Consider the following 25,191-nt stretch of genomic DNA (forward strand, 5'->3'; position numbering starts at 1 on the left):
CTGTTATGAGTTTTAACCCCCGTAAACCACACGTTGTGTGATTGATCCACAGGTCCCCAGATTTATCCCTTGCAGCTGTGATCTCCCGGATTAATACCATTATGTTGTCGGAAAAGTTAAATGCCATTCGTGCTGACACAATGGATATATTTAATAAGGTCTGGGATCCATGGACCTCCTCTTCTCATGCCCCAGATATGACATATTACGTTTCTTTGTGAAATGCTTGTCCTATGTTTTCCCTTTTGCTTGACAACAAAACTTTACTCTTTTTGATAATGGCTATTCCAAAGCCCTTTTTTTTATATGTTAGGCAACGACTTCTCCACTCCTCCTTCTCCATGTTTTTTATTATTATTAGTCCCCTTTATGAGCAGTGGTCAACACAGTTTGATGTTCTTATTGGTTATTTTTCTTTAATGCAATCTTATTGTATCCCTTGTATCTCCTGTATACGATGTATGACTATGTTTGGCTTTAATAAATTTCTCTTTTTGACACAAAAAAAACTCAACTCGTCATGGTTAAAAGGTGAAAGAATGCTGAGTTGCATCCAAAGAACACCATACCTACTGTGAAGCATGGGGGGGGGGGGGGGGGGGTGGAAACATCATGCTTTGGGGCTGTTTTTCTGCTAAGGGACCAGGACGACTGATCCATGTTAAAGGAAAGAATGAATGGGGCATGTATTTTGAGTGAAAACCTCCTTCCATTAGCAAGGGCATTGAAGATGAAAGTGGCTGTGTCTTTCAGCATGACAATGATCCCAAACACACTGCTTGGGCAACGAAGGAGTGGCTTCATTAGAAGCATTTCAAGGTCCTGAAGTGGCCTAGCCAGTCTCCAGATCTCAACCCCAATAGAAAACCTTTGGAGGGAGTTGAAAGTTCGTGTTGCCCAGTGACAGCCCCAAAACATCACTGCTCTAGAGGAGATCTGCATGGAGGAATGGGCCAAAATACCAGCAAAAAGTGTGTGAAAACCTTGTGAAGACTTACAGAAAACATTTGACCTCTGTCATTGCCAACAAAGGGTAAATAACAAAGTATTGAGATGAACTTTTGTTATTGACCAAATACTTATTCTCCACCATAATTTGCAAATAAATTCCTTAAAAATCAGACAATGGGATTTTATGGATTTTTTTCTCATTATGTCTCTCATAGTTGAGGTATACCTATGATGAAAATTACAGGCCTCTCTCATCTGTTTAAGTGGGAGAACTTTTTTGCCCCACTGTATTTGTATAGTATAATAGTAACCACTATCAGCTCAACATATAATCATGCAACTTCTTTAACTTGTATTTCACAGTATAAAAAAATCTGTAAATAAAACAGATCTCCCTTTCTAAGCAAAAAGGACCAAACACCAGGCCGTAAGTTTTCTCTTACTGTATAGTGAATGTATGCTCTATAGCCACCATGTGGACCATAGGGACCTGTACACTGGAGATGACTTATTGACTTCTACAGCAGTGTTTTCTAGGCACACTCTGTGACCTGTGCAAAGGTCATTTTGCATGAGGTGGGGTAGGAGGGGAATTCTGGTGTGATGATACATATATATTTATATATGTGTGTGTTATCTATCATCACAATAGGAAGTGACATGAAAAATTTAAAAACAAAATTGAATATTTGTTTAAAGGGAACCTCTCATTACTTTAATGCTGCCTGAACACACTGAATGGCCTATAAAGGATAAGATCCACTTTACAATTGACGGAGGTTTAACTTTCAAAACACCCACCAATTCTGAGAATAAAGTAAAAGTAACACTAGCTAAGTGCCGCAGCCCCCTTTTATCAGATGGGAATACGTGGGAATATGTAAAAAAAAAATAATCTCTGGAAATATGGGCATGTGCACTTGTAATAGTGGACCTTCATGCTGACCCTGTCCTTGTTTGATTGTTGGTCACTGTTATTGTATTAGGATAAAATGAATGTATCAAGCATGGAGAGTACTCACCGAGACTTGGGAGCAATATACTGTGCGGTTTTAATACTCAGTAATATGTTAGGAATCAGGAGAATAGTGCACCAACCAAGGCAAAACCAAAAGCCATTCTAAAAAGAAAAAAAAAACATGCATTATATTTACCTTTCAGCAGGATCATTTAGGCAAAAATACTTCACCATTCCTTGGCCCAATAAGAGCAGGGTATTGGTACATCTACCATTTTCAGAGAATTATCCATAAATCTATGTGCATGCTTCCGAAATCCCTGGGCCTTCCATGGGACATTGTATTGCTGTAATACAGCACACATGTAGGCCTTTACATTACGTCATCAATTACTTGAGATATGAAAGGTAAAGCTCCAGGAACCTTCAGTAACATTTACCTGCATATGTGTGACTGATATGAGCAGCACTACTTATTAGTCTAGCCTAAACAATTATTGCCGAACTAATGAATGAAATCATTTCAATATCAAATCTATATAGGGTTTGCAGTGTAAGTCTCTTTCTCGCTCCTCCACTCACCCAGGGATCCGTCACATGGTCGCAGAGCACAACGCGAGCGCTGTCAAGTGTTGTGGGCAAATAACGGCAGGAAGCAATATTAGTTGTGATCTGGAAGGATAACACACAGTCAGGTTAGCAGATACTCAATGGATCACAGAGAGAGCCCAAAATGCTTTAAAATAATTTACCAGCAGTTACTTACCTTTTTGATTTTTCACTGATCCCCAGTTTGTTCAGTCTCTTATTGGCATCATGGTCTACCTTTTGAAGTGGTCGTCATGTGATCACTGCAGCCAATTAGCAGCCTAAGCGGTCACTGGCTATGCTCTGAGCATTATTGCTTAGTGATAGGTGCCATGGTGCCCGGTAAGGCCCATGTCCGCTGAGGCCGCTGGTTGGCTGCAGTGGTCACATAACAATTATTTCAAAAGGAAGACTGGGGTACTGAAGGCCGAATAAATTGGGGATCAGTGTGGGACCGGAGCGGTAAGTAACTGCTGGTTTATTATTTGAAAGCATTTGGGGGGGAGGGGGGAACAAAAGAACATGGAGGAACCCTTAAAATGTTATCAATAGTATTACAGGCAGGATCTCTCTGGACTACATGGTACCTTCTATACCTTTCATCCAAAGAAAAGAATGGGTTTTGTGCACATCACAATTCTGGTATGCAATAAGGGTAGACATCAGAGTATTCCCCCTCGTATATCTTCCATGTATGGCATTCCATAGCCATACATTGGCATGCATCAACAACTGACCAAAATGTAAAAAAAAAAAAAAACCTGTATCCTACAAGGTATATGTTCTCTTGTATTAGTCTAATGTACAGGAAAGGGAAGTTTTTCCTATACAGTTAGGAAAAACAATACAATTTTGACCTCCGTCAGGTCAATAGGGGTTCTATGGCTACATTTGGCGTAAACTACGACACAGTAATGTCCTTATATGTACAGTAGAAGACAACCCAAATTTGAGCAGACTTTGGATCTATTTCTTAAGAGGCAATTTACAAATAACCTATTAAATCTTCTTGACAATATATCCTGCACAGGATCTGTATAGGTTGATGGAGGGCCCTAGGTGCCCAAGTTTGATGCTGGTATAAAATAAAGTGTTTAGATAAGTTATTGTGAATACTAATACAGTAACTGGTAATGCCCTATAAAACCAGTTTATTATAGGCAAAAACAGGTTCTACTGGTACTAATCCATGGTGATTATATACTGTGAGTAATAAAGTGAATGTCAAACACGCCCAAGAAGCCTGAATAGACATTGACAAGTGCTTCCTAAGATATTTTGCAATAAATCCAGATGGTTAGTAATTAGCTAAAGTGATTATGATTATACAGTATCTGATACCTTTACAATACACCTTCAGTAACCTACATACTGTATAAAAAGTTTGTATTCTTTCTGAAAAAGCACCACTTGGGTTGTTTCCAGTATTGCGCTTATTCAAGTGAATAGGGCTGAGCTGCCGGACCGGACACAGCCTATAAACCAAAGTGGCGCTGTTTCAGGAAGTAAAAAGACCTGTTTTACATCTCGCATAACTTTAATGATTCTTTGTCAGAGTTGGATCAACTTACAGTTTGCTTCACCCATTCAATGTATTGAGAAAAGTATCCTATAGCCTGGTCAAGCAGACACTTGCTCTCCTGTTGAGTTAACCAGAAAATGCGTCATTTACGATTTAATAGCAATTGATGGTTGAAGTACATATTAAAGAGGACCTGTCTTCTCTCCTGACATGTATATATATTTTATCAATACATTTATTCTTTATGAAATATCAGTTCTGGGTCTTTATGACTTAGAACTATGTATTGTGCTGTTCCTCTCTACATACATAAATCGACAACTGGGTGTTACCATTCCTTTTGTCAAAATACTCAGACTGGACGGTTAGTAGGGACTGGTGTTCCAGTTTATCTTCTATGCTACATCAAACTGGACAGTCTCAAACTAGTAACACCCAATATATCATACATTATATTCATACATTTTCAGGAGGAATAACTGAGGAACAGCTAAATGTGCAGTTCTAAAAAAAAAAAAAAGATGACCGAGAATTGTTATTCATAGGGAATACAAGTATTTAAAGGAAAACTGTCAGCTTTCTCCTCCCCCCCCCCCCCCCCGCACTAACCAGCGGTACTGGTGCAGGGGACGCTGATCAGTTTGATGTTTACTGTGCCCGAATCCGCCTGGCCGATATCTTCATTTTTCCCTATATGCTAATTGAGTGCTAACTGGCACAAGCGATGTTAACTGGCACTCTAACATCACTGCCGCTCATCAATATTCCTCCCCTCCCTCCGCCTCTCCCTCTTCTCCCCACTCTGTAATGAAGAGGGAGAGGTGGAGGGGATGGAATATTGACGAGCTGCGTGGCGCTGCGGCTGGAGGTGGTGACGTCAGAGTGGTAGTTAATGCCCCCCCTGTGCCAGTTAGCACTCAATTCCGGGCACAGTAAGCATCAAACTGATCAGCGTCCTCCGCATCAGACAGTACCACTGACAGTTTTCCTTTAATAACACAGATAATTAAAAAAAGATGACATATCCTCTTTAAAGTGACATATATGTTACCTATGCAGCCCCTTCCTTATAGTGTTATAAATAAGGGCTGTGAGACCAATGCTATGATGTTTCTTCTTGAGGAGAGTGCCATAAAGATGTTCATGCTGCACTGGGAATTCTGGGAGACAGGGCTGAGCTACCACCAAAATGCCCCTATTATTCATTTATTTATTTTGTCTGGAAAGACCATGATATAACATATTTTTGGCCTTATCTATCGGTTTCCCAATGTTATGACATGGTGTGACATGGTCGCCATAACTGACATTGTTGCCATAAGGTAGAAACACGGCCAAAATATGATCCTGACATTAAGTAATATTACTACCTTTCCTTCATAAGATCTGTTTTCTATAGCAAAAATATGCATGGAACCTGCACAGATCAGAATTAAGCCAATGTGAATGTATATGGACAGCTGGGGAGATTTATCAAAACCTGTGCAGAGGAAGAGTGGTGTAGTTGCCCATAGCAACCAATCAGATTGCTTCTTTCATTTTCCACAGGCCTCTTTAGAGGCCTGTGGAAAATGAAAGAAGCAATCTGATTGGTTGCTATGGGCAACTGCACCACTCTTACTCTGCACAGGTTTTGATAAATCTCCCCCAGTAAGTTCAAGTAGTAAAATTTAAGCCAAAATCAATAGGCCCCTTCATATATTGGCTATATTGGGTGCTGAGTTGCAGTTGCACCTGAGCCCTGTTGTCTGGGGACATATTGATCCCTTTGTCACCTAAGGTCTAACAGTATGAAAAATTGCCCATGGTAGGTAAGTGACTTCTTTTGCATAGAGGCTCCTATGTAAATAGTAATGTGTGTGACTTACATTTTTCAATTGGTCAATTGTTCCCTGAATCAAAGGCCCTTTCAGCGTGTAGATATTCTGCACGGTACGTTGTATCCCAACCTGAAAGAACAAAGATGTGTACAGTGGTCCCTCAAGTTACAATATTAATTGGTTCCAGGACGACCATTGTATGTTGAAACCATCGTATGTTGATACCATAACTCTATGGAAACCTGGTAATTGGTTCTGAAGCCCCCAAAATGTCATCCAAAAATAGGAAAAGGTGAGAATTAAAGAAAAATAAATAGATAACTAATATAGATAAAGCAAATCCTTACATATAAAAGTAAGAAAGTCTGCTGGGAGCTGTAAATCTTTGTCTATTTCAGTGTTTCCCAACCAGGGTGCCTCCAGCTGTTGCAAAAGTACAACTCCCAGCATGCCTGGACAGCCAAAGGCTGTCCGGGCATGTTGGGAGTTGTACAATTGCAACAGCTGGAGGCAACCTCTTTGGGAAACATTGGTCTATGTAGAGGACAGAAGCTTCTTCAGGGTCCTGTACAGAACATGCAATGTCCTAAAAAAAGTAACATGGAGCCGTCCTCACCTGATGCCCAAAGGAGAAGCTATCCCTGGCACAGGTAAAGAGTACAGAACATGTAATACCTCCCTGTACTGTAGGGGGCGCTACCAGACACCAGTCAGTGCATGCACTTCAGTAATACAGGTAAAGAGTAGTACAGAACATGTAATACCTCCCTGTACTGTAGGGGGCACTACCAGACACCAGTCAGTGCATGCACTTCAGTAATACAGGTAAAGAGTAGTACAGAACATGTAATACCTCCCTGTACTGTAGGGGGCGCTACCAGACACCAGTCAGTGCACGCACAGGGGTTTTACCAGTGAAATATCCATTCTGATTGGTCGGTTCTTCCAGCCATTGACATGTTTTGCAGATTCCAAAGCATTGTATGTTGAGTATGGTTTCAAGTTACAATGGTCCAGAAAAGACCATTGTATGTTGAAACTATTACATGTTGAGGCCATTGTAAGTTGATGGATCACTGTATTGCATTAGGCTACCTAAACAATAAATCTGTTAAAGAGATTACGATGCAGATAGGTGTCATCTTCTTTGGTGCCACGGTCAGGGGTAGGCATATCATATGTTCTGTGCTATTATACACGGGCTCTGCAATGAAGCGCCTTGCTACTACCCTAATTTTTTTAAGGGGCTGTCCAGCTAAATAAAATGTGTCCAGGCTTGGGCTGGGATAAAAATGGAAAAAAATATATACTCACCCACCTTGGTCAGTGATTGGCTGAAATGAAACGCAGGAAGTGCTGTTCAGTCAGGATCAGGCATGGTAGAATGGATGCAGCAGGGGATTGGGCAGGTGAGTATATAATTTTTTTTTCTTATCTTTAGCCCAACCCAACTCCAGACGTACACTTTTTATTTTGCCAGACCACCCCCAAGCCTTTTTTCCCAATTGTGTTTATCAATAAGACTCATAAATTGTGCATTAATTGTCTTGCATTATGGTGTGATACAAATAACAAGTTACCTTTTATTACATGGATCATGTTAAACATGGCAATACCAAATATGAATATATATATATATATATATATATATATATATATATATATATGTGTAATTATTATTTTTTTTAAACACTTTTATACCATAAAAACAAGCTGGTAAAAAGTAATTTTTAATATATAATATAATATTTAATTTTCTGTCAACATAGCCCATTTCTTTGGGACAGGTTGCAGTTTTTATTATTACAATTCTGGGCCTTTGTTAGGCTTAAAGGCACAGCCCTTGGGGCGTTGGGATCACTATGACATAACAGTATGTTATGATGTTTCTACGTGAAGCAATCCATGTCATTCAGTAACATCATGGTGTGTTAACAGAAGAAAAACTATAATGATGTTTCTTACTGTGTATTAGACTACTAGGTTGGAGATATTCTACAGTCATTTCCACCCATTTCACATTGTCTCCTGTTGGATGCTTTTAGCTTTTTCTGGGCCTCATGGTCAGTTTTTATAGTTTATGTCTGTAGTTTATGTCAGTCTTTATAGTTTATGACCAATTGTGCTGTGTCCTAAGAATATATACCAACAGAGGAAAGTACAACACACAGGGGTCACATTGGAGGGAATTATTCTTGGACTCCATTGCTAGTATGATCCACTGGGTGACATTCTGCTTCCGGTCCTGATTCGGTGCCATACTGAACCTTTGTAAGACTAGATGCGCCAGACGCGTCCCAACAATATCCATGAAGCAGTAAGTGAAGGGAAGTTTACATAGTTTACCATGATGACACACCTATGCCCAAGGATCCTTCACAGTCTTCTCAATTACTGTACCTAGGACACCCAGCTAGTGCAACATCAAAGCTACCAAATTCAAGGAGAACTACAAATGCCAACATAGCGCACCGCATACAAGGGGTTGTGACTAGTGACCAGATTCTGTGGCTCCCCAAATAACAAGTGTTCTACCAAGAACGGTACAGAATTCAAGCACCATTGCATTGTATTGCTTTCTTCAAGTTCAGTAAAATCTACTGTTGTTTTCCAAACCCTGTCTGTCAGAAGTATTTCCTGGGCTTTGTGTGAGGCTAACAGCTTATCTTGATAAAGAGACATAGAGGCCAAGGCAAGGGTTGAACCACTCCAGCTACGTGACATCTGGGTCCGCAGCACTCAACATCAACCTATCAAAGGGTCCCCTGGTGTACCCCCATCTATACTTACTTTAAGTTTAGGAGCCAACACAGCCAAAGTTTGGACACTGTTGTTCAACTTCTCCTAAAAAAAAAAAATGATAATAATTAAAAATTAGGTTATGATCAATAAACTGCTTTTTGGCATGCTGTGCATTTTGATTAGGACCCACATAATTTTTCAGGCCTGTGACTGAAGAACAACTATTGCTATTGCAACAAAAACACTGCAAACGTTGCATCATTACTCAACATTTACTATGGCCGCCATATCTTGAATACAGTCAATCCATCATCAAACTTAATGAATTCCTGGGATTAGCGTATGTCTGCCTATTGCCTTGCGGCTACCATGCAACAAAGCCCCAAGATGACTCCTCTGTAGATATTCAGTAAGGGTTTATATATGATACCCTGGCACTATGCCAGGATTGCCACATCAGACTTTAATAATATAAGTTCTTGACTCATATAGCAATTAAAAATATTATCACGGTTATTATGCCTCATCCAATGAAGAGATACCAGGTTAAGCCTGTTTTGCTCGACATGTGATATAAATATAAACAGGTAGCAGCATGTCACCATTATCTACATTAATCGGATTCTATGTGTTCTATAGTCTTTACTAAAAATTAATTTAAGATGAAGAAATAACAATGGTATGTTAATTGTTTCAGACTATGTTGTTAACTCATATGGTATTCAGAGAACTCGGGAACACAGTTGGACGGGAGGTTCTAGTACCCAAACCCTCTGTGATATATCCCTTAGTGTGAAGGAATTTCACCATGAAACCTCTGCATATTCGATGTAGAACATGACTTCCATTATGTGTGAACCCAGCCTTATAGAGCGCATTTTGACATTTTTGTTGGGCACCAACCAAAGTAGAAACCCCTCTTCTTGTGGAACAATTATTATTGCTCTTTTGTATTATGTATTGTAGATACCTACCATGAAGGACTGTTGATCTTGTTTGGCTGTATTTTGTATATTTCTCAGGGCGGCTGCCTCATTCTCCAGATCACTTCTTATGGTTGCGTTACTCTGATTGAGGAAAAGATAATCCAACAGGATGATGAGTGAGGAGAATGACCCCGATCCAGATAAATGTCATGATGGGAATACAGCCACTTTGCTTAATCCAGATGTAATTACAAAACTGAATCCCACAGATTAATGATGGCATTGCCATCCTGACCATGACTATTGTAGCTGCAATCATGCTGTATACAATAGAAGTATTACACATGCTCTACTATAGTGGTTCTGTAAGACTGCACTGAAAAGGTCATATGTTGGGCATTCAGGGGCCAAATGCAATTGATGCATGGTTTTAAAGAGTACCTCTCATTATCTTGTTAAATTTTATAATCCCCCCCCCCCCCCCCATCGTGATAAACCACCCCTGTCTTTATTTTTATTATTTTTTAGTTTTCTACCTTGATATTGCTCTGTATTTTCTGCTCAGTCTCAGTCAGATTCACAGACTGGGAAGGGGCGTTCCCCAGCAGGTGTGATATCATCTGAAGCCATACAGGGGAGAACTTCCTCCCTCACTCAGCCCAGAGCAGTTCAGTGTGAGATGAGCTATGCTTGGATAATACTGCACCATGGCCCCATGGCCCCTGACTGCATTTCCTTATTTTGGACTTCTGCCAGGCCAGTAGGAGTCCAAAGTCTGTGCAAGAGATGGGGGGAAATGTGAGCTGGACCATTAGGGAAGTACATTAGAAATATTTTTTATTTACCATAAGGAGTGCAATAGCAAAAATTTTTTTAATGATGGTGCCCATTTTAAGGGATTGTACAACTAAAACAACAGTTAAGGGGTACAGAGGTAGCAGTCATAATTGGGCCCTTGTTTCCAGGGGATGGTAGGAGGTCAAAGGATCATCTACTACATTAGGAGACACCATAAATAACACACAGCCTTGTAACAGATTTTAAATAAGGGTCTAAGATGTTCAAGTTACACTTCAGATCACAATATGTTTATTAGAAGGATTCTGCATCAGTAGGTAACAAAAAAGAAAATCCAGGCCAGTTTTTTTGTATATATATTAGAATCTGCCATAGTCCCTTAACTGTCTAAAAATTAGTGTTTTGACCTATTCCTAATACCATAAAAGTCTCAAATAGACTTAATAAATGTATTCAGCTCTAAAATGTATAGAAATATAATCATGATTTACAGTTTACCTGGATGGAGGCAAGACTTTCCAGGTTTGGGATAAATTGTTCAAATTGTTGAATCACAGGAGGCACTTGTATCTGGTGAAAAACATGAGAAAAGAATAGAATAGATATAAAAATGCTACATCTTCAGTATCCGAATGGTAATAAAAAAGAACAAACAGCAGAAATAGAATATTAACAAAAGCAAAAAATAATAAACTAAGCTAGTGTTTCCACTTTTCATTTTTTTTTTTTTTTGGAAAACTGCTCCTGCGGTTTTTAAGTCAGAAGTGGATTTAGTAGGAAGGAAAAGTATAAGTCCTTCCTTTATATTTCTCATTCCTTTTGAATACACATCTGGCTTTGGCTCAACAATTGCTGTGGCAGTTTAAAAAATAAAAAAGTTGAATCCAGGCTGGAGCACATAGATTTGTGAAAACTGTCATGGATCCTGTGTCTAAATAGACATGGACTTGCCCTTAAAGGGTTACTCCACTGCTCAGCATTTGGAACAAAATGTTCTGATCGCTTAGAGCCGGTGCCGGGAGCTCGTGACATCATAGCCCGGCACCTTATGACATCACACCCCACCCACTCATTGCAAGTCTATGGGAGGGGACGTGACAGCCTTCACGCCTCCTTCCATAGACTTGCATTGAGGGGGCGGGGTGTGACATCATGAGGGGGCGGGGCTATGATGTCACGAGCTCCCGACGCCAGCTCTAAGCATTCGGGACATTTTGTTCCAATCGCTGAGCAGTGGAGTACCCCTTTAAGGCCTTTTTACAGGGACAGATAGTTGCCTGTTTACGAGCGCTGATCAATAATGTACAAGTCAATCGCTGCTCATTGACAGGGCCATTTACATGACCCAAATGTCGGCATAAACACCAAAATAAATCTATTCAGCACTGAATATACAGATCTTTTTCCTATTCAGCACTAAATATACAGATCTTTTTCCTATTCAGCACTAAATATACAGATCTTTTTCCTGTATACAGGTGCCTTACTACCAGCCACAAAACACAACAGTCAACAAATGTGTTACTCAGGTTACAATGTCCCCTTTGGATGATACAAACCTACAGATTCACCTTCTCATTAGTGATGCAGGATCCTCCAAGATTCTTTTGCAGACTGACACGTAACTAGTTTTAAAGCCTAGTGACAAGCTGTCTTCTGCACCTGTGCTGATCTGGGGTAGTCTAAAAACCTGGAGTAGCCTAGCAAGGGGATGAAAAGGCCCACTTCCAATAAACTAAGGGATTTAACTATTTATGGATTTTCCATATTTATCCCAGCTTTTCCTGGATAAAATATGTGTTTCTAGTGCTGTGGAATATGTAGAGGCAATATGAGTAAATATTTTTATTATTTTTTGACATATATGCTGGAAGATTATTATTTATCTCTAAATTGTACAAATATTTTATATGTGTACGCAGACCTTCAGTTTCCTTAATCTGGAGTCACCTATGAATTAGTTAGATCTTGAACATCATACCTGTGTAAGGATGCTTTCATATGGAACTTGATCCAATCCACTGTTGTTATAGTCTTGTAGAACCATTACTGCAATATTGGAGATCAAGTCAAGTCCATCCACACTCACATTCAAGCTATCTATCTTTGTTTTCAGTTGTCCTGTATACTGGAAAGAAGTTTTAAGAAAGTAATAAGAAAACATGTTAATGCTGATACAAATATACACTGGGATTAGAGGAGCTCCTTTCATGTCATCAATATTACTCAATAGATACTAATGCAGGTAACTCAGGATGATTCACTTCATGAAGTACATTGTAATGTCTCAACCCTGAACACAATACTAGCCTAAAGCTGAAACCAAAATAACTCAAATGATAGTATGGCTGTATATAGAGGAACACAATGATGAGTATTAGTGTTACGTTAATTTTATGTATTACATGCTTTATACGGCACCCACGCCCTAGGGGGTTTCTTAGCATACGTAAAACGTAATTATCATTGTTATATGGTATTCACATACTGTAAGACTAACAAGGGCTATTTCTGTTGTAGAATAGCAACTGCTGGAGCACAGTACCACACATTAATCATACGTTCGTAAGTCTTACTTTAGATATGTTGAAAGCAGAATCCAAGTCAATAGGATTTAATTGAAGAACATTCCATATTGGAGCGCCACGTTTGCACTGCCTGGAGAGGATGAACAAAGTCCAAGATAAGAATCTTATTTCTACTTTTCCTACTATGGTCACTAATATATATTGCTTATATAAAAAATACTATATCAACTAGACAAGCAGACTTGACATACACTTTATATTCCCAGCCTTACATCAGAGAGAAAAGGATCAGGCAGTTGGATTCCAACATGCTCAATCCTTATCTGCCCTGACATCTAAGTTTATGAGATCTATTATCTAAAAAGGAACTTATTCTGGAGGAAAGGTAGCCCATTGACTGTCATGGTCAATTTCTCCTGTGAAGGTACTGCAATATAATTGTACACTTGCTGCTTTATTACTCCTCAGAGTGAATCATTTTGGAGTCCCAGTAACTAGACAACCAACAATCAGCTCTTTTTGTTTTAAAACAGATACTTGGCCAAAGCCTATGTATCAGATGTAAAAACAGTCCACAGTCAGTTATCATATGAGTGCATGATGCTCACCTATACATGTCGGTGAAGTTAGAATTTTCTCTGAGCCCAAGTTGTCTTTTCAAGTTGATGTTCTGAGGCAGATTGTTTGGATTATCCAGAAACTGCAAAGAATTAAAGATAGGGGGCACATAGTAACATAGTAACATAGTTCATAAGGTTGAAAAAAGACCAGAGTCCATCAAGTTCAACCTATATCCCTAATGAGTCCCTACTCAGTTGATCCAGAGGAAGGCAAAAAACCCTCATACTAGAGCTAAAAATTTCTTCCCGACTCCAAATATAGCAGTCAGAATATCAGAATAAATCCCTGGATCAACGTTCTGTTCCTATAAATCTAGTATACTTACAAGAAATATTGCATGCTCAATGTACATGCAGAAGATGCTATTTTATACATGGTATTCTGTTTACTCACCCTATAAATATCCCCATTGGCCCAGTGTTTGCACACAAGAGTCTGTACGTTTCCTCCGATCAGGAAGGTGATGAACACAAAGAGGATGATCAGCCAGGAAAATATAAAAGAGAGATAGACCTCACTGCAACATAAACATGTGTATTAGAATGTCAGCTAATCAGAATGTATTAAAAGGTGTATTTCCATCATATATACCATTGCTAGGATATCCTATCCTATGTTTTTGCAATTTTTTTCAGTGGGAGCCCCAGTTTTGTGTGCTTTAAATCAATGCACTGCCTCACCATCTTGGAGCAAGAAGGAAGAGAAGACTTGTAAGGCACATAAAGGGTGAAATGGTGGATAAAGGTTTATGAGGTAGGAGAAGAATGGCTGTCAGAGACAGGGAGGTTGCTTCGCACATCTTGCACTGGAGAGAAGGGCCAAGCTGATGTGGACTAGGAATTGAATAGGAAGCCATGCTGTGGACTAGGAATGAGACGGGAAGCCAGGCTGTGGACTAGGAATGAGATGGGAAGCCATACTGTGGACTAAGAATGAGATTGGAAGCCATGCTGTGGACTAGGAATGGGATGGGAAGCCATGTTGTGGACTAGGAATGAGATGGGAAGCAATGCTGTGGACTAGGAATGAGATGGGAAGCCATGCTGTGGACTAGAAATGAGATGGGAAGCCATGCTGTGGACTAGGATTGAGAAGGGAAGCCATGCTGTGGACTAGAAATGAGATGGGAAGCCATGCTGTGGACTAGTGTTGAGCGGCATAGGCTATATTCGAATCCGCGATATTTCGCGAATATATGGACGAATATTCGTCATATATTTGCTAACTTCGCATATTCGCAATATTCGCGTTTATTTTCACAAATGCGAAAATTAGCATATGCGAAAATTAGCATAATCGAAAATTAGCATATGCAAATGTTCGCATATGCGAAAATTCGTACGCCAGTCTCACACAGTAGTATTAGAGCCTTCTTTACACCACACAAGCTGGAAGCAGAGAGGGTTCATCACTGTGATATGTACTGTGAAAAAATATATATATATTCGTAATTGCAAATATATAGTGCTATATTTGCGAATATTCGAGAATTCGCGAGTATGCGATATTCGCTAATAAAATTTGCATTGTGAATTTTCGCGAGCAACACTACTGGGGACGGGAAGCCATGCTGTGGACTAGGAATGAGATGGGAAGCCATGCTGTGGACTAGAAATTAGATGGGGAGCCAAGCTGTGGACTAGGAATGAGATGGGAGGCAATGCTGTGGACTAGGAATAAGATGGGAAGCCATGCTGTGGATTAGGAATGAGATGGGAAGCCATGCTGTGGACTAGAAATGAGATGGGAGGCAATGCTGTGGACTAGGAATAAGATGGGAAGCCATGCTGTGGACTAGGAATGAGATGGGAAACCATGCTGTGGATTAGGAATGAGATGGGAAGCCATGCTGTGGACTAGAAATGAGATGGGAAGCCATGCTGTGGACTAGGAATTAGATGGGAAGCCATGCTGTGGACTAGGAATGAGATGGAAAGCCATGCTGTGGACTAGAAATGAGATGGGAAACCATGCTGTGGACTAGAAATTAGATGGGAAGCCATGCTGTGGACTAGGAATGAGATGGGAAGCCATGCTGTGGACTAGGAATGAGATGGGAAGCCATGCTGTTCACTATAAATCAGATGGGAAGCCATGCTGTGAACTAGGAATGAGATGGGAAGCCATGCTGTGGACTAGGAATTAGATGGGAAGCCATGTTGTGGACTAGGAATGAGAAGGGAAGCCACGCTGTGGACTAGGAATTATATGGGAAGCCATGCTGTGGACTAGGAATGAGATGGGAAGCCATGATGTGGACTAGGAATGAGATGGGAAGCCATGCTGTGGACTAGGAATGAGATGGGAAGCCATGCTGTGGACTAGGAATGAGATGGGAAACCATGCTGTGGACTAGGAATGAGATGGGAAGCCATGCTGTGGACTAGGAATGAGATGGGAAGCCATGCTGTGGACTAGGAATGAGAAGGGAAGCCGTGCTGTGGACTAGGAATGAGATGGGAAGCCGTGCTGTGGACTAGGAATGAGATGGGAAGCCATGCTGTGGACTAGGAATTAGATGGGAAGCCATGCTGTGGACTAGGAATGAGATGGAAAGCCATGCTGTGGACTAGGAATGAGATGGGAAGCCATGCTGTGGACTAGGAATTAGATGGGAAACCATGCTGTGGACTAGGAATTAGATGGGAAGCCATGCTGTGGACTAGGAATGAGATGGGAAGCCATGCTGTGGACTAGGAATTAGATGGGAAGCCATGCTGTGGACTAGGAATGAGATGGGAAACCATGCTGTGGACTAGAAATGAGATGGGAAGCCATGCTGTGGACTAGGAATGAGATGGGAAGCCATGCTGTGGACTAGGAATTAGATGGGAAGCCATGCTGTGGACTAGGAATGAGATGGGAAACCATGCTGTGGACTAGAAATGAGATGGGAAGCCATGCTGTGGACTAGGAATGAGATGGGAAACCATGCTGTGGACTAGGAATGAGATGGGAAACCATGCTGTGGACTAGGAATGAGATGGGAAGCCATGCTGTGGACTAGGAATGAGATGGGAGGCCATGCTGTGGACTAGGAATAAGATGGGAAGCCATGCTGTGGACTAGGAATGAGATGGGAAACCATGCTGAGGACTAGGAATGAGATGATAAGCCAGGCTGGAAAACAGAAATGAGGTAAATAGCCTTGTATTTCACTACAGATCATATCAGGGAACAATGCTGGGGACAAGGAATGAAAGTGTATACCATGCCGGGGATTATAGTTTCAAACATAATGATAAAAAGTGATTTTTGTAGTTTTTTCATCACAATTTGTGTGCTGTACATTCTTGCTATCTTCAGTAGACATATAAACCAGTATTCTGTATACTTTTTTCTTGAAGGGGACCACCCTTATTAATGACCATGTTTTTGTGCAAATTTTGGTAGTCAGCTTAAAAATATTTCACTATATAATACTACTATACAGTGAACATACAAATGTGGCATACAGTTCCTCAATAATATCACAGCAACACTTCAGAAACATTTACATTAAAAGTGTTATTAATCTACTGACATAAACAGAACAGAGAATTTTTAAGTTCAGTCCTAATTCACTTACATTAGGAGGAATCCAACTCCATCCCTTCTCCTCCGTCTGCTGTTCCCAGCATCTCTCAGTAGGTAGAGACCCCAAACTCCAAAGAGAAGCCCCAGTATAGTGGTGATAGCTATCAGGAGAAGTATACAGCACAAAACAACTCCTACAACCCACCTGTGGATTCAGAAATAGTGAAAATGTATAGTAAAATAATGCACATTTACATCAAGTTTAGTATCCTTACAAGAACCAGTCATGTTTGGCAGAAGACAATTTGTACAGTTAGTTTTGTACATTTGCTTTATGAGGGGAACAAATGAAGAAGACAAAATCCAGCTCCCAGGTGCATTAGGAAGGAAGTTAAAACTTAGCCTTTAATAAGTCCATTTAAAAAGTTATATGTACGAGGGTACAAAATTCTGTGACATGCCACATTAAAAACGTGATAGAACGCCGACGCGTTTCGAGACTGAGCTCTTAATCATGGCATACAATCTATACGGTACAGAGGTTTATATAGCAATGAATTAAAATGCATAACCTTACCGTACCGCCCCCCAAAAGCCCACAAAGAGGATGTGACGAAACACAGTGCTGACTTCCAGGGCGGCCAGGTGAGAGGCAATTAGTTTCAAATCTCCACCCCACCTGAACCTTCCCTTTGTGTTAAGCGATACTGCTTGTGAAGCCGCACTGTGTGTGCACAGGGTAATTAGATTATCGGTAGGTGTATATCTGATAATCCGCACGAGATGTTCAACATAGACTTATTCCAACACATCGTGCGGAAAGTATCAGAAAGTATTAGAGACATATTAATGTGGAAAACCATGGTCCGCTAGAATTATTTAATGAAAAATTCTTGTTGTATCTACATATATATATATAAACTGCGGACAATATAGAAAAATACACAACTGCAGATTAGAGTGAAAGGATGGTCTACCTCCTATATCGTATATGGACAAAGCATGCCACATATAGGTGAAGCAAACTAAAAACTATGTACATGTACTGGCTACCAAAACCCATATAGGCAATATGATGTTATAGTTATCTAAGAAGATGCATGTCCTAAATGAAATGAAAAAGGTATACAATTACATAAGCACATCGTGTGAATAAGGATGGAGCTAAACTACATGGCAACAAATGAACAAAACACTCCTATATAAAACAAATGCTGAAAAGATAGAAAAAGAAAAAGTGATAAAAAATGATATATATATATATATATATATATATATATATATGAAGGGAGGGAATGAGGTTTGAATCAGATACATGAAAAATGTATCCTCTTTTATATGTATAGTAACATGATAACCTAATTCAAAACACCTCCATAGTTATAGAAAATGTATGGAAAAATATAAATTGAAGCATGTGTTACATTAGTAAAAATACATTAAATCATTTCTGTAATTAAGACCGAGAGGGGCCCGCGAATCCATTCTGAGGATCCAGAAAGCCTCCCTGGAATACAGAGAATGCATCCAGTCACCACCTCTTTTGGGAGGTGGGACTTTCTCTATACCTTGAAAATGAATGGAGTCACTCTTTCCTTCGTGTTTCTCTATAAGATGTCTAGTAAGACCTGAAACTGACCGACTGGAGAAATCTAATGGACATTGTAAATGTTCATAAATTCTCCTTTTGAGCTTACGGCTGGTACAGCCGATATATTGCATTGTTCGCATGTGGCACAATATATAACATGGTCACTGTCACAATTGATGTAATCTTAGATTTTATATTCAGTTCCTGTGATTATAGACTTTATCTGTGAGTAGGGACCATGTATCTACATGTGCTACAGCGTGAACAACCACCCGTGGTGCGCAACCACATGTCACCTTTTTTGTCTAAAGGAAAGTCACTTGGGGATAAAGTTGCCCCAATTGACTTTGCCTTCCTAGCTACACATCTTACTCCGCCATTTAAGATCTGGGCAAGTGTATCGTCCTGTAATAGGACTGGCATGTGTTTCTTGATAATTGATTTAACCTGCTCAAAGTGGCGGCTGTAAGGGGTCGAGAATGTGGGGATTTGATTATTTGGCTCTTCACTCCGTGTATCGGATGGCAGGTGGGCCAAATATTGTTCTCTCGTTTTAGCATTGGCTATATTTTTTGCTCTAGATAGGATGGAATTATTATATCCCCGTTCTCTTAGTCTGGAAGAAATGTCCTCACTCGATTTCTTATAGTCTGATTCTCGGGAGGATGCTCTACGTGCTCTAATGTATTCCCCAATTGGTAAGTTCTTAATTGTATGTGTGGGGTGACCACTGAGAGCATGGAGGATGCTGTTCCCAGATGTCTCCTTTCGATATAGTTTAGTGACTATATTTTTTGTGGAGCAGTCCCCTATTAGGGTGACATCCAAGAAATCAATTTGACAGTTTTCTGCATGAGTGGTGAACCGAAGATTCATGTCATTGTCATCACAGAAAGTGGCGAATTGGGTAAGATTGTCCCCCAGCCCCTGGCGTATCAGGAGGAGGTCATCTATATATTTCACATTTGCTTTATGCAATAAATTGACAAGGGGATGCGAGAAACGAAGCATTCACATCATGTTTTCGCCCACACATCATGGTTAGAGTTGAGCAAACTTTTCAAATGTTTGGCTCAGCGGGCTTGGTGATATTTTTTTTTATTAATGGGCACTGTCAGATCCAAAAACTTTTTATATGTTTTTACTGATTAAATATGATGACATGTAATATGGTTGTTTACATTTTTTTGAATATTTAATAAAAAGAAACGGCTTCTTAAAATCCCACCACTAGGGGTCCCCAGACGTACTGGGACACTAACAAGTCCTGCAGCAGCATCAGCTTGTCCATGAGTCATGGACAAAAGATGACCCATGGACAAGGCTGCATGAGCAGACACACCAATCCCCTCCCACCACCACAAGGTAGGGACACACCCCCTTCCCCTGAGAGGATTTCTAACGCTGTGAAGTAATGAAAAGAGGTATTTTTTATAATAAATATAGATGATAGAAGTTACATGTACATAGTAAGGATTAGGTACTGAGCAACATATTCTTTTTTGTGGGATCTGACAGGTACACTTTAAAGTTTGGTTTGTGGCGAATAGGTTCTCTGCCAACTGGCAATGAAATAAGCCTCAAAACATTTTAACAGCTGTTGGCAGATGCCTGCCAGAGTTAAAATACACAGAGGTATTGGAAGACGCAGTGGCTTTTTTTTTAAGCGTTCCAAAAATTAGGAGTATTTGCAACAGGATTGGTGATGAATTACCTTTTGTATGAAAAGCCAGAAAAATTATCCCTTTATTGGGGATCATGGGTTGTGTACGTGTAGGCCTGGATAGTAGAAGCAGCAGCAACAAGGGTGGTGGACTGGTTGTAGTAGCCAGCAGACATTACAGCAAGTAGTGGGGGACTGGGGATAGTTGTAGTTGCCAGCATTTAGCAGTGGTGGACTGGTAGAAGTTGTAGTAGCCAGTGGATAGCAGACAGACAGTGGTGGAATGGTGGGAGTTGCAATAGCCAGGGGACTGCAGGAAGTGGTAGACTTGTGGGAACTATAGTAGCCAGTGGACAACAGGCAGTGGGGGACTGGTGGGAGTTGTAGTAGCAAACAGGCAGCAGGCAATAGTGGACTGGTGGGAGTTATAGTATCAAGCGGACAGCAGACAGTGGGGGACTGGAGGGAATTGTAGTAGCCAGCAGACTGCAGGCAGCGGTGGACTGGAGGGAGTTGTAGTAGCCCGCAGACTGCAGGCAGTGGTGGACTGGTTGGAGTTGCAGTAGCAAGTGGACTGCAGGCAGTGGTTGATTGGTCGGAGTTGGGACCTATGGACATATGGGGTGGTGGTAACACTATATATATATATATATATATATATATATATATATATATATTATACTATATAATCTGGGAGGAGTTTCAAAATCCTCATTGAGCCATGCCTGATTCATTTTAAGAAATGTGCGTTTTTCCACGTTGCTGGCTGACAATCTTGTTTGCTTAGGGGTGAGGAGGACGCCTTCCACATTGAACATTATCTCTGATTCTACAATGAAGGGAGGACAAAACAGAACACCCATGGCAAACTGGGCAAAGTTTGGCCAATGGTTTAATTTGGTGACCCAGAAGTACATAGGGGTGTGGGCTCATATTGTCTGTCAGAGAAAGGGCACAGCTTATGTATGCAGCAACCTGGTTGTTCAGGTGGTGATGTACAGCCCTTTGGTGACGATTCATGGAATACTGGATGTAAACATTTTGTCATCTTGTACTCCAAGGTAAAGATGCAGTGACTCAGCAGGGAGCAGAGACTGGACTCCTGTTCGGCAGGTGTTTGCTGCTGGAAAGCTATGGCAAACTGGCTGCGTAGCTTCTCCCTCTCCTTCTTAGGGTGCATTCACATGCTAGTAGCTAGCAGCGAGTTTCCCGCTGCAGGAAACCCGCTGTGAGTTACGCTACCATTGATTTAAATGGGTCAGCGGACAGTCCGCAAATCTGACACTATTATGGACTGACTGTGGACCCATTCAAATCAATGGTAGTGGAACTCACAGCAGGTTTCCCACAGCGTGAAACCCGCTGCTAGTAATAGTGTGTGAACGCACCCTGAGAGGGTGAAAACATTATTCCCCATTCTGGCTTTATACAGAGAGTCTATAAGTGTGTCTTATCCAGTTCTCACTTTTTTTTCCTTAACCCCTTAAGGACCAAGCCCATTTTCACCTTAAAGGGGTATTCTGGGCAAAAACATCCTTTGGATAGGGAATAAGATGTCTGATCGCAGGGAGCCCGCTGCTGAGACCCCCCGCGATCTCCCTGCAGCACCCGCATTCTATGCGGGTGCTGAGTCTCCAGTTTTGGAAACCTCCGGGATTCCGGGACTGGGGACGTGACGTCACGCCCCCTCCATTCATGTCTATGGTAGGGGGCGTGATGCCCGGTATACACCTTAAGGACCAGAGCATTTTTTGCACATCTGGCCACTGTCACTTTAAGCATTAATAACTCTGAGATGCTTTTACTTATGAATTTGATTCTGAGATAGTTTTTTCATGACATATTCTACTTTATTATAGTGGTACATTTTCGCCAATACTTGCATCATTTCTTGGTGAAAAATTCCAAAACGTCATGAAAATGTTTAAAATTTAGCATTTGTCTAACTTTGAAGCTCTTTGCTTGTAAGGAAAATAGATATTCCAAATACATTATATATTGATTAACATATACAATATGTCTACTTTATGTTTGCATCATAAAGTTGACATGTTTTTACTTTTGGAAGACATCAGAGGGCTTCAAAGTTCAGCAGCAATTTTCCAATTTTTCACAAAATTTTCAAAATCGGAATTTTGCAGTGACCAGATAAGGTTTGAAGTGGATTTGAGGGGCCTTAATATTAGAAATACCCCATAAATAACACAATTATAAAAACTGCAACCCTCAAAGTATACAAAATGACATTCAGAAAGTTTGTTAACCCTTTAGGTGTTTCCCAGGAATAGCAGCAAAGTGAAGGAGAAAATTCTAAATCTCCATTTTTTATACTAACTTGTTCTTGTAGACCCAGTTTTTGAATTTTTACAAGGGGTAAAAGGAGAAAAGGTCCCCAAAATGTGTAACCCAATTTCTCTCGAGTAAGGAAATACCTCATATGTGAATGTAAAGTGCTCCGTGGGTGCATTAGAGGGCTCAGAAGCGAAGGAGCGACAATGTGATTTTGGAGAGTCAATTTTGCTGAAATGGTTTTGGGGGCATGTCACATTTAGGAAGCCCCTATGGTGCCAGAACCGGAAAAAAAAAAACACATGGCAAACTATTTTAGAAACGAAGCCCCTCAAGGAACATAACACGGTATACAGTAAGCCTTAACACCCCACAGGTGTTTGACGACTTTACGGTAAAGTCGGATGTGTAAATGAGTTTTTTTTTCATAAAAATGCATTTTGTGAGGTAATAGGAGAACATGCCCCCCAAAAGTTGTAACCCCATTTCTTCTGAGTATGGAAATAGCCTATGTATGGACGTAAAGTGCTCTGTGAATGCACTCCAATGCTCAGAAGAGAGAAGGAGCCACATCTGGCTTTTTGAAAGCAAATTTTGCTGAAATGGTTTTTTGGGGGGCATGTCACATTTAGGAAGCCCCTATGGTGCCAGAACAGCAAAAAAAAAAAACACATGGCATACTATTTTGGAAACTACACCCCTCAAGGCACGTAACAAGGGGTACAGTGAGCCTTAACACCCCACAGGTGTTTGATGATTTTTTGGTAAATTAGGATGTGTAAATTAATTTCTTTTTCTCACTAAAATGCTGTTTTTTCCTCCCAAATTTACCATTTTTACAAGAGTATGTTACTATATAGCTCCAACAGGCTATTGCCCCTATTAATGTGCATAGTGCTATGGCAATGTCATCTGAAGTGCCAGATGTTGCCGAACTACAACTCCCAGCATGCGTGGACTCCTTATACCCCTCTTGCCCTTAAACATTTTTTCAGAGCTTTAAAAGCTCTGTATTATACCTTTCCCCTTGCTCACATTGTGTGAGCTCCCAGCAGGAGAAAGTGGGCGTTCTCCAGCAGGCGCAATGTCACTTAAGCCTGCGAGAGCTGTGCCTCCCAATGCCCCGCATGCACTTCCTGAGTTTGGTCTCCTGCCAGGCTGAGAGGAGACCAAACTAACTGTTTGACTTGCGCAGGGAACAGAACAGAGCCACCTAGTGGCTGTTTTTTCAATCACATTAAAAACATATAAAGGTTGAGAATTTTAACAGCAAGTAAATAGCAAAGTGTCTTATAATTACATAAGGAACAATATATTAAAAGTTTAGTTTGATGACAGGTACTCTTTAAGCAAGCAAAATGCCTGTCATTGCGCAAGCAAAAAACCATACAACTAGCCATCCTTGTCAGCTTTTCCAAGACCCATACTGCCAAAGTCAGTCATCATGATCTACATCGTCATAATCACTGTCACCTTTTGTAGCTTTTGTAGGTTCCTCGTCCCCTATTCTTTTGACTGATTCCATCTCCAAATCCTCCTCAAGTCCCACTTCCTCATCTAACTCCTCCTCAAGAAGAACCTAAAATTGCCGCCAGCCAGATGTGAACCTTCCTCTATTACTCTTTGCTCAATCACCACTGTGAGCATTTGTTCCAGAATACCAGCGGCATACCAGCACTAATTCTGCTGTTGTCCTTCCTGACAAATCTTGTAGCCTCTTCGAAGGGCCTTAGCACGCCACAGGTGTCTCTGATTAGCTGTCAATGCCTAAACTGAAAGTCCCACTGGTTCAAAAAACTGTCTGTCTGCTGCATTAAGTAGTCTGTCGCTGTTTTGCACTGTTGGAGGACCTGGATGACAGAGAGAACTTTTTCTTGCTAATGCTGCTGCTACTACTGTTAAGAGGCACATGGCTGCTGCTACCTATAGTGGGCAAATGGGTGGTGCCCACATAGCTGTTACTGCCACCAACATGTTAACTGGCAAAGGACATGGCAGTGGTACTATTTTCTCTACCTCTTCCTTTTGCCAACCATTCTTTTAAGAGACTTTTTTTCTTGAAAAAGATTTGAGGGAGATTCATCAAAACCTGTGGAGTGGAAAAGTTGCCCAGTTGCCGAAAGCAACCAATCAGATTGCTTATTTCATTTTTAACAAGGCCTCTGCAAAATTAAAGAAGCAATCTGATTGGTTGCTATGGACAACTTTTCCTCTGCACAGGTTTTGATACATCTCCCCCTTGGAGTTTATTATGTTTTGCGGGGATTTGGCACTCACCAAGTAGTCGGAGAAACTGCCACTTAACTTTAACTCTCAATGCTTCTAATGCATATAATATTAAACACAAGTAGAAATACTATGGGGGAGATTTATCAAAACCTGTCCAGAGGAAAAGTTGCTGAATTGCCTATACAACCAATAAGATTGCTTCTTTCATTTTCAGATGCCTTTTCAAAAGTGAAAGAAGCAATCTGATTGGTTGCTATAGGCAACTCCGCAACTTTTCCTCTGGACAGGTTTTGATAAATCTCCCCCTACATGTTTGGTTAAACCCAGAAAATACAGGTAACTTGGCCTAAAATGCATTTTCCATGTTCACTATAAACATATTTTTTATGCATATTTAAAAATATGTGTGTTGACATACATGTCAGCCCACTGCTTTGCTCAGCTTGCTT

General features: G+C 40.6%; 1 protein-coding gene across 1 annotated transcript in view; it reads right to left on the reverse strand.

Annotated features, from left to right (window-relative positions):
- PROM2 (prominin 2) overlaps positions 1-25,191 on the reverse strand; it is a 56,678-nt gene that overhangs the window by 7,278 nt on the left and 24,209 nt on the right. The window contains exons 8-19 of the mRNA XM_056569790.1: positions 17,023-17,175; positions 13,848-13,971; positions 13,442-13,533; positions 12,882-12,963; positions 12,287-12,433; positions 10,804-10,875; positions 9,556-9,648; positions 8,630-8,683; positions 5,888-5,968; positions 4,069-4,137; positions 2,492-2,581; positions 1,974-2,071 (exon numbers count right to left, since the gene is read on the reverse strand). Of these exons, the coding sequence (XP_056425765.1) occupies positions 1,974-2,071; positions 2,492-2,581; positions 4,069-4,137; positions 5,888-5,968; positions 8,630-8,683; positions 9,556-9,648; positions 10,804-10,875; positions 12,287-12,433; positions 12,882-12,963; positions 13,442-13,533; positions 13,848-13,971; positions 17,023-17,175 (1,155 nt within the window). The remainder of the gene's footprint in view (positions 1-1,973; positions 2,072-2,491; positions 2,582-4,068; positions 4,138-5,887; positions 5,969-8,629; positions 8,684-9,555; positions 9,649-10,803; positions 10,876-12,286; positions 12,434-12,881; positions 12,964-13,441; positions 13,534-13,847; positions 13,972-17,022; positions 17,176-25,191) is intronic.

The sequence above is a fragment of the Hyla sarda genome, chromosome 4, assembly GCF_029499605.1.
Source record: "Hyla sarda isolate aHylSar1 chromosome 4, aHylSar1.hap1, whole genome shotgun sequence".
Taxonomy (NCBI): domain Eukaryota; kingdom Metazoa; phylum Chordata; class Amphibia; order Anura; family Hylidae; genus Hyla; species Hyla sarda.